Source organism: Salvelinus namaycush, chromosome 4 (genome assembly GCF_016432855.1).
Source record: "Salvelinus namaycush isolate Seneca chromosome 4, SaNama_1.0, whole genome shotgun sequence".
In the NCBI taxonomy this organism is placed as follows: domain Eukaryota; kingdom Metazoa; phylum Chordata; class Actinopteri; order Salmoniformes; family Salmonidae; genus Salvelinus; species Salvelinus namaycush.
In genome coordinates, this window is record NC_052310.1 from 42,618,632 (window position 1) to 42,631,159 (window position 12,528).

General features: G+C 52.6%; 1 protein-coding gene across 2 annotated transcripts in view; it reads left to right on the forward strand.

The window, feature by feature from the left end:
- ltbp1 (latent transforming growth factor beta binding protein 1) overlaps positions 1 to 12,528 on the forward strand; it is a 133,089-nt gene that overhangs the window by 33,613 nt on the left and 86,948 nt on the right. For both annotated transcript variants that reach the window (XM_038991875.1, XM_038991876.1), the window contains exon 4: positions 64 to 197. In XM_038991875.1, the coding sequence (XP_038847803.1) occupies positions 64 to 197 (134 nt within the window). The remainder of the gene's footprint in view (positions 1 to 63; positions 198 to 12,528) is intronic.

Consider the following 12,528-nt stretch of genomic DNA (forward strand, 5'->3'; position numbering starts at 1 on the left):
TATGTACATAGATTAAATTGTTCTTTACAGTGTTTGACAGGTTTTTTTTCTTCTCCCTTACAGAATCCAGCCTGGTAGCCAGCAGTTTGTCCGGAAGCCCAAGTACTACCACACACAAACCACACACACCCAGACACATGTCCAGCATCAGCCTGACAGACCCATTCCCCTGACAGTGGGACACAACCCCATCCACGGTGAGTAGCCCACCTCCTTTACCCCATCCTGTTACTGTATTAACTTAACCTAAGCTCCATAAGAACTGGAAAAGAGCGCCACCATGTGGTGGTTTCCGAAAGAGGTGCTGGTTTAGATTATAGGTACAACTGTCCCAGGGTCCCGTTTAGAGGACAGAAATACAATCCACACTTTATTACCACACAGCAAACAGGAAGAGGAATAGAATCAGTGAAAGTGATAGTGGTTTTCTGCAGGACAGAAGGAACAGGAAATATATATATTACAACAGCGTGGCAGCTGTGTTGGCTACACAGTAGTAATAGCAGTGATGCAATATATACAAAGCAGCAATGGCATAGCAATGGGCTAGCACATGATAGTAATGGCTATAGTAGTGTTAGCGGTGCTAGCATGGGAATATTATTGTCTGGTAATAAATATTCAGTAATACACAGGGGCTAGTAAGCTAACATGCTACAGAGTAGTAATGCAGGTGAACAGGCTACACAAGACAAATGGTATCATGCTGTAGTATGGGCTAGGATAGCATAGGCAGTATAGAACAGGATGCAATTAGTGACTAGCATACTATACAATATGTACAGTGGGAGCTAGCAGGGCTATAGGTACTAGCGCACAGTAGTACAGTTGAAGTCGGAAGTTTACATACACTTGGAGTCATTAAAACTCGTTTTTCAACCACTCCACACATTTCTTGTTAACAAACTATAGTTTTGGTAAGTCGGTTAGGACATCTACTTTGTGCATGACATAAGTAATTTTTCCAACAATTGTTTACAGACAGATTATTTCACTTATAATTCACTGTGTCACAATTCCAGTGGGTCAGACGTTTACATACACTAAGTTGACTGTGCCTTTAAACAGCTTGGAAAATTCCAGAAAATGATGTCATGACTTTAGACGCTTCTGATAGGCTAATTGACATCATTTGAGTCAATTGGAGGTGTACCTGTGGATGTATTTCAAGGCATACCTTCAAACTCAGTGCCTCTTTGCTTGACATCATCGGAAAATCAAAAGAAATCAGCAAAGAATTGTAGACCTCCACAAGTCTGGTTAATCCTTGGGGGCAATTTCCAAACACCTGAAGGTACCACGTTCATCTGTACAAACAATAGTACGCAAGTATAAACACCATGGGACCATGCAGCCGTCATACCGCTCAGGAAGGAGACGCGTTCTGTTTCCTAGAGATGAACGTAATTTTGATGCGAAAAGTGCAAATCAATCCCAGAACAACAGCAAAGGACCTTGTGAAGATGCTGGAGGAAACAGGTACAAAAGTATCTATATCCACAGTAAAACAAGTCCTATATCGACATAACCTGAAAGGCCGCTCAGCAAGTGTGCATGGGGACAAAGATTGTACTTTTTGGAGAAATGTCCTCTGGTCTGATGAAACAAAAATAGAACTGTTTGGCCATAATGACTATTGTTATGTTTGGAGGAAAAAGTGGGATTCATGCAAGCTGAAGAACACCATCCCAACCGTGAAGCACGGGGTTGGCAGCATCATGTTGTGGGGGTGCTTTGCTGCAGGAGGGACTGGTGCACTTCACAAAATAGATGGCATCATGAAGAAGGGAAATTATGTGGATATATTGAAGCAACATCTCAAGACATTGGTCAGGAAGTTAAAGCTTGGTCGCAAATGGGTCTTCCAAATGGACAATGACTGTCACGTTCCTGACCTTATTTCCTTTGTTTAGTATGTGTTTAGTTGGTCAGGACGTGAGCTGGGTGGGCATTCTATGTTATGTGTTTCTATGTTGGTTTCATTTGTAGTTGCCTGATATGGTTCTCAATCAGGGGCAGGTGTTTTGCGTTTCCTCTGATTGAGAACCATATTAAGGTAGGCTGTTCTCACTGTTTGTTTGTGGGTGATTGTTGCTGTGTCTGTGTATGTCGCACCACACGGTACTGTTTCGTTTCATTCTTTCATTTATTTTCATGTGTTCCTTCCTGTTCGTGCGTTCATGTTTTATGTTCTCTAGTTCAGGTTTGGTCACGTCGTTTATTGTTTTGTAGTTTTCAAGTGTTCTTCGTGTTCGTCTTCGTCTTGATTTAATAAATTCATTATGTACTCAACCAACGCTGCATTTTGGTCCGATCCTTCTCGCCTCTCCTCATCCGATGAGGAGGACGACTTAGACGATCATTACAGAATCACCCACCAATCAAGGACCAAGCAGCTTGGGAAGAAGCAGCAGCAGCGATCGCAGGATTTCTGGAAATGGGAGCAAAGTCTGGACTACACTACGTGGGAGGAGATCGACAGGTGGGCGATTGACCCAGGGAGAATGCCGGAGCCCGCCTGGGATTCTCTGGCGCAGTGTGAGGAGGGATACCGGCGAATGGAAGCAGCACGACGATGCGGTAGGAGGCCTGTGAGTCAAGCCCAAAAATTTATTGGGTTGGGGGGGGGGGGGGGGGGGGGCTAAAGGGTAGTGTGGCGAAGTCAGGTAGGAGACCTGCGCCAACTTCCCGATCTTACCGTGGAGAGCGAAAGTACGGGCAGACACCGTGTTATGCGGTAAAGCGCACGGTGTCTCCTGTACGTGTGCATAGCCCGGTGCGGGTTATTCCACCTCCCCGCACTGGCAGGGCTAGATTGAGTATTGAGCCAGGTGCCATGAAGCCGGCTCAACGTGTCTGGTCTCCAGTGCGTCTCCTCGGGCCGGCATACATGGCACCAGCCTTACGCATGGTGTCCCCGGTTCGCCAACACAGCCCAGTGCAGGTTATTCCACCTCCCCGCACTGGTCGGGCTACGGGGAGCATTCAACCAGGTAAGGTTGGGCAGGCTCAGTGCTCAAGGGAGCCAGTACGCCTGCACGGTCCGGTATATCCGGCGCCACCTCCCCGCCCCAGCCCAGTACCACCAGTGCCTACACCACGCACCAGGCTTCCTGTGCGTCTCCAGAGCCCTGTTCCTCCTCCACGCACTAGCCCTATGGTGCGTGTCTCCAGCCCGGTACCACCAGTTCCGGCACCACGCACCAAGCCTCCTGTGCGTCTCCAGAGTCCTGTGCGTCCTGTTGCTGCTCCCCGCACTAGCCTTAAGGTGCGTGTCCTTAGCCCGGTACCTCCAGTTCCGGCACCACGCACCAGGCCTACAGTGCGCCTCAGCCGGCCAGAGTCTGCCGTCTGCCTAGCGGCGCCTGAACTGCCCGTCTGCCCAACGCCGTCTGAGCTGTCCGTCTGCCAAGCGCTGCCTGCGCTGCCCGTCTGTCCTGAGCCTTCAAAGCCGCCCGTCTGTCCTGAGCCTTCAAAGCCGCCCGTCTGTCCTGAGCCTTCAAAGCCGCCCGTCTGTCCTGAGCCTTCAAAGCCGCCCGTCTGTCCTGAGCCTTCAGAGCCGTCCGCCAGACAGGAGCCGCTAGAGCCGTCCGCCAGACAGGAGCCGCTAGAGCCTTCCGCCAGACAGGAGCCGCTAGAGCCTTCCGCCAGACAGGAGCCGCTAGAGCCTTCTGCCAGACAGGAGCCGCTAGAGCCTTCCGCCAGACAGGAGCAGCCAGAGCAGTCCGCCAGACATGAGCAGCCAGAGCCGTCCGCCAGCCATGAGCAGCCAGAGCCGTCCGCCAGCCATGAGCAGCCAGAGCCGTCAGCCAGCCATGAGCAGCCAGAGCCATCAGCCAGCCATGAGCAGCCAGAGCCGTCAGCCAGCCATGAGCAGCCAGAGCCGTCAGCCAGCCATGAGCAGCCAGAGCCGTTAGACAGTCCGGAGCTGCCCCTCAGTCCGGAGCTGCCCCTCAGTCCGGAGCTGCCCCTCAGTCCGGAGCTGCCCCTCAGTCCGGTGCTGCCCCTCAGTCCGGTGCTGCCCCTCAGTCCGGTGCTGCCCCTCAATCCGGTGCTGCCCCTCAGTCCGGTGCTGCCCCTCAGTCCGGTGCTGCCCCTCAGTCAGGTGCTGTCACTTAATCCAGGTGGGTTAATTTGGAGGGTGGTCATTGGGAGGGGGCTACGGAAGCGGGGATTGACTATGGTGGGGTGGGGACAACGTCCAGAGCCAGAGCCGCCACCGTGGACAGATGCCCACCCAGACCCTCCCCTATAGGTTCAGTTTTGCGGTCGGAGTCCGCACCTTGAGGGGGGGGTACTGTCACGTTCCTGACCTTATTTCCTTTGTTTAGTATGTGTTTAGTTGGTCAGGACGTGAGCTGGGTGGGCATTCTATGTTATGTGTTTCTATGTTGGTTTCATTTGTAGTTGCCTGATATGGTTCTCAATCAGGGGCAGGTGTTTTGCGTTTCCTCTGATTGAGAACCATATTAAGGTAGGCTGTTCTCACTGTTTGTTTGTGGGGGATTGTTGCTGTGTCTGTGTATGTCGCACCACACGGTACTGTTTCGTTTCGTTCTTTCATTTATTTTCGTGTGTTCCTTCCTGTTCGTGCGTTCATGTTTTATGTTCTCTAGTTCAGGTTTGGTCACGTCGTTTATTGTTTTGTAGTTTTCAAGTGTTCTTCGTGTTCGTCTTCGTCTTGATTTAATAAATTCATTATGTACTCAACCAACGCTGCATTTTGGTCCGATCCTTCTCGCCTCTCCTCATCCGATGAGGAGGACGACTTAGACGATCGTTACAATGACCCCAAGCATACTTCCAAAGTTATGGCAAAATGGCTTAAGGACAACAAAGTCAAGGTATTGGAGTGGCCATCACAAAGCCCTGACCTCAAGCCTATAGAGAATATGTGGGCAGAACTGAAAAAGCATGTGCGAGCAAGGAGGCCTACAAACCTGATTCAGTTACAGGAGGAATGGGCCAAAATTCACCCAACTTATTGTGGGAAGCTTGTGGAAGGCTACCCAAAGTGTTTGACCCAAGTTAAACAATGTAAAGGCAATGCTACCAAATACTAATTGAGTGTATGTAAACTTCTGACCCACTGGGAATGTGATGGAAGAAATAAAAGCTGAAATAAATAATTCTCTCTGCTATTATTCTGACATTTGACATTCTTAAAATAAAGTGGTGATCCTAACTGACCTAAGACAGGGAATTTTTACTAGGATTAAATGTCAGGAATTGTGAAAAACGTATTTGGATAAGGTGTATGTAAACTTCCGACTTCAACTGTATATAGGGCAGCAGCCTCTAAGGTGCAGGGTTAAGTAGCCGGGTGGTAGCCGGCTAGTGATGGCTATTTAACAGTCTGATGGCCTTGAGATAGAAGCTGTTTTTCAGTCTCTATGGTCCCAGTGTAACGGCTTTCCTCTTCCTCTTCATCCGAAGAGGAGGAGCATGGATTGAACCAAGACGCAGCGTTGTGATAAGACATGATATTTAATAAACAAAACAGAAAACACGACGAACACTTGAATAATTACAAAACAATAAAACGATGTAGACAGACCTGGACGACGAACTTACATGAAACACGAAGAACGCATGAACAGGAAAAATGACTACATAAAACGAACGAACAAACAAAACCGAAAACAGTCCCATGTGGCGTAACATACACAGACACTGACACAGGAGACAACCACCCACAACAATCAATGTGAAAACACCTACCTTAATATGGCTCTCAATTAGAGGAAATGAAAACCACCTGCCTCTAATTGAGAGCCATATCAGGTCACCCTATACCAACATAGAAACACATAACATAGACTACCCACCCAAACTCACGCCCTGACCGTCAAACACATACAAAATAACAGAAAACCGGTCAGGAACGTGACATAACCCCCCCCTCAAGGTGCGTACTCCGAACGCACCACCAAAAGTCTAGGGGAGGGTCTGGGTGGGCGTCTGACCACGGTGGTGGCTCAGGCTCTGGGCGAGGTCCCCACCCCACCATAGTCAATCCCAGCTTACGTCTCCCCCTTAGAATGACCACCCTCATTTTACACCCACTTAATTTAACTGGTAACTTTAAGATAAGGGGCAGCACCGGGACAAGGGGCAGCCCCGGGATAAGGTAGCTCAGGACAGAGATATAGCTCAGGACAGAGAGGTAGGTCAGGATAGAGAGGTAGCTCAGGATAGAGGGGCAACTCGGGACTGAAGGGCAGCTCCGGACAGAGAGACAGCTCTGGACTGAGGGGCAGTTCTGGATAAATGACCGCTCTGGGCTGAGGGGCAGCTCATGACTGGCTGACGGTTCTGGACGCTCATGGCTAGCTGACGGCTCTGGACGCTCATGGCTGGCTGACGGCTCTGGACGCTCATGGCTGGCTGACGGCTCTGGACGCTCATGGCTGGCTGACGGCTCTGGACGCTCATGGCTGGCTGACGGCTCTGGACGCTCATGGCTGGCTGACGGCTCTGGACGCTCATGGCTGGCTGACGGCTCTGGACGCTCATGGCTGGCTGACGGCTCTGGACGCTCATGGCTGGCTGACGGCTCTGGACGCTCATGGCTGGCTGACGGCTCTGGACGCTCATGGCTGGTTGGCGGCTCTGGCAGATCCTGTCTGGTTGGCGGCTCTGGCAGATCCTGTCTGGTTGGCGGCTCTGGCAGATCCTGTCTGGTTGGCGGCTCTGGCAGATCCTGTCTGGTTGGCGGCTCTGGCAGATCCTGTCTGGTTGGCGGCTCTGGCAGATCCTGTCTGATTGGCGGCTCTGGCAGATCCTGTCTGGTTGGCGGCTCTGGCAGATCCTGTCTGGTTGGCTCTAGCGGCTCTAATGGCTCGGGACAGACGGATGGCTCAGACGGCACTGGGCAGACGGATGGCTCAGATAGCGCTGGGGAGACGGATGGCTCAGATGGCGCTGGGGAGACGGATGGCTCAGATGGCGCTGGGGAGACGGATGGCTCAGATGGCGCTGGGGAGACGGATGGCTCAGATGGCGCTGGGGAGACGGATGGCTCAGATGGCGCTGGGGAGACGGATGGCTCTGGCCGGATGAGGCGCACTGTAGGCCTGGTGCGTGGTGCCAGAACTGGAGGCACCGGGCTAAGGACACGCACCTTCAGGCTAGTGCGGGGAGCAGGGACAGGGCACACTGACCTCTCGAAGCGCACTATAGGCCTGGTGCGTGGTACCGGCACTGGTGGTACCGGGCTAAGGGCACGCACCTCAGGGCGAGTGCGGGGAGAAGGAACAGTGCGTACAGGGCTCTGGAGACGCACAGGTGGCTTAGCGCGTGGTGCCGGAACTGGAGGCACTGGGCTGGAGACACGCACCATAGGGAGAGTGCGTGGAGGAGGAACAGGGCTCTGGAGACGCACAGGAAGCCTGGTGCGTGGTGTAGGCACTGGTGGTACTGGGCTGGGGCGGGGAGGTGGCGCCGGAAATACCGGACCGTGCAGGTGTACTGGCTCCCTTGAGCATTGAGCCTGCCCAACCGTACCTGGCTGAATGCTCCCTGTTGCCCGACCAGTGCGGGGAGGTGGAATAACCCGCACCGGGCTATGTAGGCGAACCGGGGACACCATGCGTAAGGCTGGTGCCATGTAAGCCGGCCCGAGGAGACGTACTGGTGGCCAGATATGTAGGGCCGGCTTCATGACATCCGGCTCAACGCTCAATCTAGCCCTACCAGTGCGGGGAGGTGGAATAACCCGCACCGGGCTATGCACACGTACAGAAGACACCGTGCGCTCTACTGCGTAACACGGTGTCTGCCCGTACTCCCGCTCTCCACGGTTAGCCTGAGAAGTGGGCGCAGGTCTCCTACCTGCCCTTGGCCCACTACCTCTTAGCCGCCCCCCAAGAAATTTTTGGGGTTTCTTCACGGGCTTCCGTGCTAGCCGCGTACCTTCATAACTCCGGTCTTGAGCTTGATTCTCCGGCTTCCAGCCACGTCTCCTTGCTGCCTCCTCATACCACCGCTCCTGGGCTCTCGCTGCTTCCATCTCCTCACGAGCGCGGCGATATTCCCCAATATGAGCCCAGTGTCCTTTTCCCTCCAATACTTCTTCCCATGTCCAGGATTCCTGTTTCCTAGGCCACTGCTCAAACTCACGCTGCTTGGTTCTGGTTCGGTGGGTGGTTCTGTAACGGCTTTCCTCTTCCTCTTCATCCGAAGAGGAGGAGCATGGATTGAACCAAGACGCAGCGTTGTGATAAGACATGATATTTAATAAACAAAACAGAAAACACGACGAACACTTGAATAATTACAAAACAATAAAACGATGTAGACAGACCTGGACGACGAACTTACATGAAACACGAAGAACGCATGAACAGGAAAAATGACTACATAAAACGAACGAACAAACAAAACCGAAAACAGTCCCGTGTGGCGTAACATACACAGACACTGACACAGGAGACAACCACCCACAACAATCAATGTGAAAACACCTACCTTAATATGGCTCTCAATTAGAGGAAATGAAAACCACCTGCCTCTAATTGAGAGCCATATCAGGTCACCCTATACCAACATAGAAACACATAACATAGACTACCCACCCAAACTCACGCCCTGACCGTCAAACACATACAAAATAACAGAAAACCGGTCAGGAACGTGACACCCAGCTTGATGCACCTTGGGCTCTCGAGTGTCGCAGCGGTCTAAGGCACTGCATCTCAGTACAGACACCCTGTTTCGAATCCAGGCTGTATCACAACCGGCCGTGATTGGTAGTCCCATAGGGTGGTGCACAATTGGCCCAGCATCGTCCGGGTTTGGCCGGTGTAGGCCGTCATTATAAATAATAATTTGTTCTTAATTGACTTGCCTAGTTAAATAAAGGTGGGGAAAAAATGAATATAGCGGGGTGAACAGGCAGTGGCTCGGGTGGTTGATGTCCTGGGTAATCCTTTTGGCCTTACTGTGACATCGGGTGCTGTAGCTGTCCTGGAGGGCAGGCAAGTATAAACACCATGGGACCATGCAGCCGTCATACCGCTCAGGAAGGAGACGCGTTCTGTTTCCTAGAGATGAACGTAATTTTGATGCGAAAAGTGCAAATCAATCCCAGAACAACAGCAAAGGACCTTGTGAAGATGCTGGAGGAAACAGGTACAAAAGTATCTATATCCACAGTAAAACAAGTCCTATATCGACATAACCTGAAAGGCCGCTCAGCAAGTGTGCATGGGGACAAAGATTGTACTTTTTGGAGAAATGTCCTCTGGTCTGATGAAACAAAAATAGAACTGTTTGGCCATAATGACTATTGTTATGTTTGGAGGAAAAAGTGGGATTCATGCAAGCTGAAGAACACCATCCCAACCGTGAAGCACGGGGTTGGCAGCATCATGTTGTGGGGGTGCTTTGCTGCAGGAGGGACTGGTGCACTTCACAAAATAGATGGCATCATGAAGAAGGGAAATTATGTGGATATATTGAAGCAACATCTCAAGACATTGGTCAGGAAGTTAAAGCTTGGTCGCAAATGGGTCTTCCAAATGGACAATGACTGTCACGTTCCTGACCTTATTTCCTTTGTTTAGTATGTGTTTAGTTGGTCAGGACGTGAGCTGGGTGGGCATTCTATGTTATGTGTTTCTATGTTGGTTTCATTTGTAGTTGCCTGATATGGTTCTCAATCAGGGGCAGGTGTTTTGCGTTTCCTCTGATTGAGAACCATATTAAGGTAGGCTGTTCTCACTGTTTGTTTGTGGGTGATTGTTGCTGTGTCTGTGTATGTCGCACCACACGGTACTGTTTCGTTTCATTCTTTCATTTATTTTCGTGTGTTCCTTCCTGTTCGTGCGTTCATGTTTTATGTTCTCTAGTTCAGGTTTGGTCACGTCGTTTATTGTTTTGTAGTTTTCAAGTGTTCTTCGTGTTCGTCTTCGTCTTGATTTAATAAATTCATTATGTACTCAACCAACGCTGCATTTTGGTCCGATCCTTCTCGCCTCTCCTCATCCGATGAGGAGGACGACTTAGACGATCATTACAGAATCACCCACCAATCAAGGACCAAGCAGCTTGGGAAGAAGCAGCAGCAGCGATCGCAGGATTTCTGGAAATGGGAGCAAAGTCTGGACTACACTACGTGGGAGGAGATCGACAGGTGGGCGATTGACCCAGGGAGAATGCCGGAGCCCGCCTGGGATTCTCTGGCGCAGTGTGGAAGCAGCACGACGATGCGGTAGGAGGCCTGTGAGTCAAGCCCAAAAATTTATTGGGTTGGGGGGGGGGGGGGGGGGGGGCTAAAGGGTAGTGTGGCGAAGTCAGGTAGGAGACCTGCGCCAACTTCCCGATCTTACCGTGGAGAGCGAAAGTACGGGCAGACACCGTGTTATGCGGTAAAGCGCACGGTGTCTCCTGTACGTGTGCATAGCCCGGTGCGGGTTATTCCACCTCCCCGCACTGGCAGGGCTAGATTGAGTATTGAGCCAGGTGCCATGAAGCCGGCTCAACGTGTCTGGTCTCCAGTGCGTCTCCTCGGGCCGGCATACATGGCACCAGCCTTACGCATGGTGTCCCCGGTTCGCCAACACAGCCCAGTGCAGGTTATTCCACCTCCCCGCACTGGTCGGGCTACGGGGAGCATTCAACCAGGTAAGGTTGGGCAGGCTCAGTGCTCAAGGGAGCCAGTACGCCTGCACGGTCCGGTATATTCGGCGCCACCTCCCCGCCCCAGCCCAGTACCACCAGTGCCTACACCACGCACCAGGCTTCCTGTGCGTCTCCAGAGCCCTGTTCCTCCTCCACGCACTAGCCCTATGGTGCGTGTCTCCAGCCCGGTACCACCAGTTCCGGCACCACGCACCAAGCCTCCTGTGCGTCTCCAGAGTCCTGTGCGTCCTGTTGCTGCTCCCCGCACTAGCCTTAAGGTGCGTGTCCTTAGCCCGGTACCTCCAGTTCCGGCACCACGCACCAGGCCTACAGTGCGCCTCAGCCGGCCAGAGTCTGCCGTCTGCCTAGCGGCGCCTGAACTGCCCGTCTGCCCAACGCCGTCTGAGCTGTCCGTCTGCCAAGCGCTGCCTGCGCTGCCCGTCTGTCCTGAGCCTTCAAAGCCGCCCGTCTGTCCTGAGCCTTCAAAGCCGCCCGTCTGTCCTGAGCCTTCAAAGCCGCCCGTCTGTCCTGAGCCTTCAAAGCCGCCCGTCTGTCCTGAGCCTTCAGAGCCGTCCGCCAGACAGGAGCCGCTAGAGCCGTCCGCCAGACAGGAGCCGCTAGAGCCTTCCGCCAGACAGGAGCCGCTAGAGCCTTCCGCCAGACAGGAGCCGCTAGAGCCTTCTGCCAGACAGGAGCCGCTAGAGCCTTCCGCCAGACAGGAGCAGCCAGAGCAGTCCGCCAGACATGAGCAGCCAGAGCCGTCCGCCAGCCATGAGCAGCCAGAGCCGTCCGCCAGCCATGAGCAGCCAGAGCCGTCAGCCAGCCATGAGCAGCCAGAGCCATCAGCCAGCCATGAGCAGCCAGAGCCGTCAGCCAGCCATGAGCAGCCAGAGCCGTCAGCCAGCCATGAGCAGCCAGAGCCGTTAGACAGTCCGGAGCTGCCCCTCAGTCCGGAGCTGCCCCTCAGTCCGGAGCTGCCCCTCAGTCCGGAGCTGCCCCTCAGTCCGGTGCTGCCCCTCAGTCCGGTGCTGCCCCTCAGTCCGGTGCTGCCCCTCAATCCGGTGCTGCCCCTCAGTCCGGTGCTGCCCCTCAGTCCGGTGCTGCCCCTCAGTCAGGTGCTGTCACTTAATCCAGGTGGGTTAATTTGGAGGGTGGTCATTGGGAGGGGGCTACGGAAGCGGGGATTGACTATGGTGGGGTGGGGACAACGTCCAGAGCCAGAGCCGCCACCGTGGACAGATGCCCACCCAGACCCTCCCCTATAGGTTCAGTTTTGCGGTCGGAGTCCGCACCTTGAGGGGGGGGTACTGTCACGTTCCTGACCTTATTTCCTTTGTTTAGTATGTGTTTAGTTGGTCAGGACGTGAGCTGGGTGGGCATTCTATGTTATGTGTTTCTATGTTGGTTTCATTTGTAGTTGCCTGATATGGTTCTCAATCAGGGGCAGGTGTTTTGCGTTTCCTCTGATTGAGAACCATATTAAGGTAGGCTGTTCTCACTGTTTGTTTGTGGGGGATTGTTGCTGTGTCTGTGTATGTCGCACCACACGGTACTGTTTCGTTTCGTTCTTTCATTTATTTTCGTGTGTTCCTTCCTGTTCGTGCGTTCATGTTTTATGTTCTCTAGTTCAGGTTTGGTCACGTCGTTTATTGTTTTGTAGTTTTCAAGTGTTCTTCGTGTTCGTCTTCGTCTTGATTTAATAAATTCATTATGTACTCAACCAACGCTGCATTTTGGTCCGATCCTTCTCGCCTCTCCTCATCCGATGAGGAGGACGACTTAGACGATCGTTACAATGACCCCAAGCATACTTCCAAAGTTATGGCAAAATGGCTTAAGGACAACAAAGTCAAGGTATTGGAGTGGCCATCACAAAGCCCTGACCTCAAGCCTATAGAGAATATG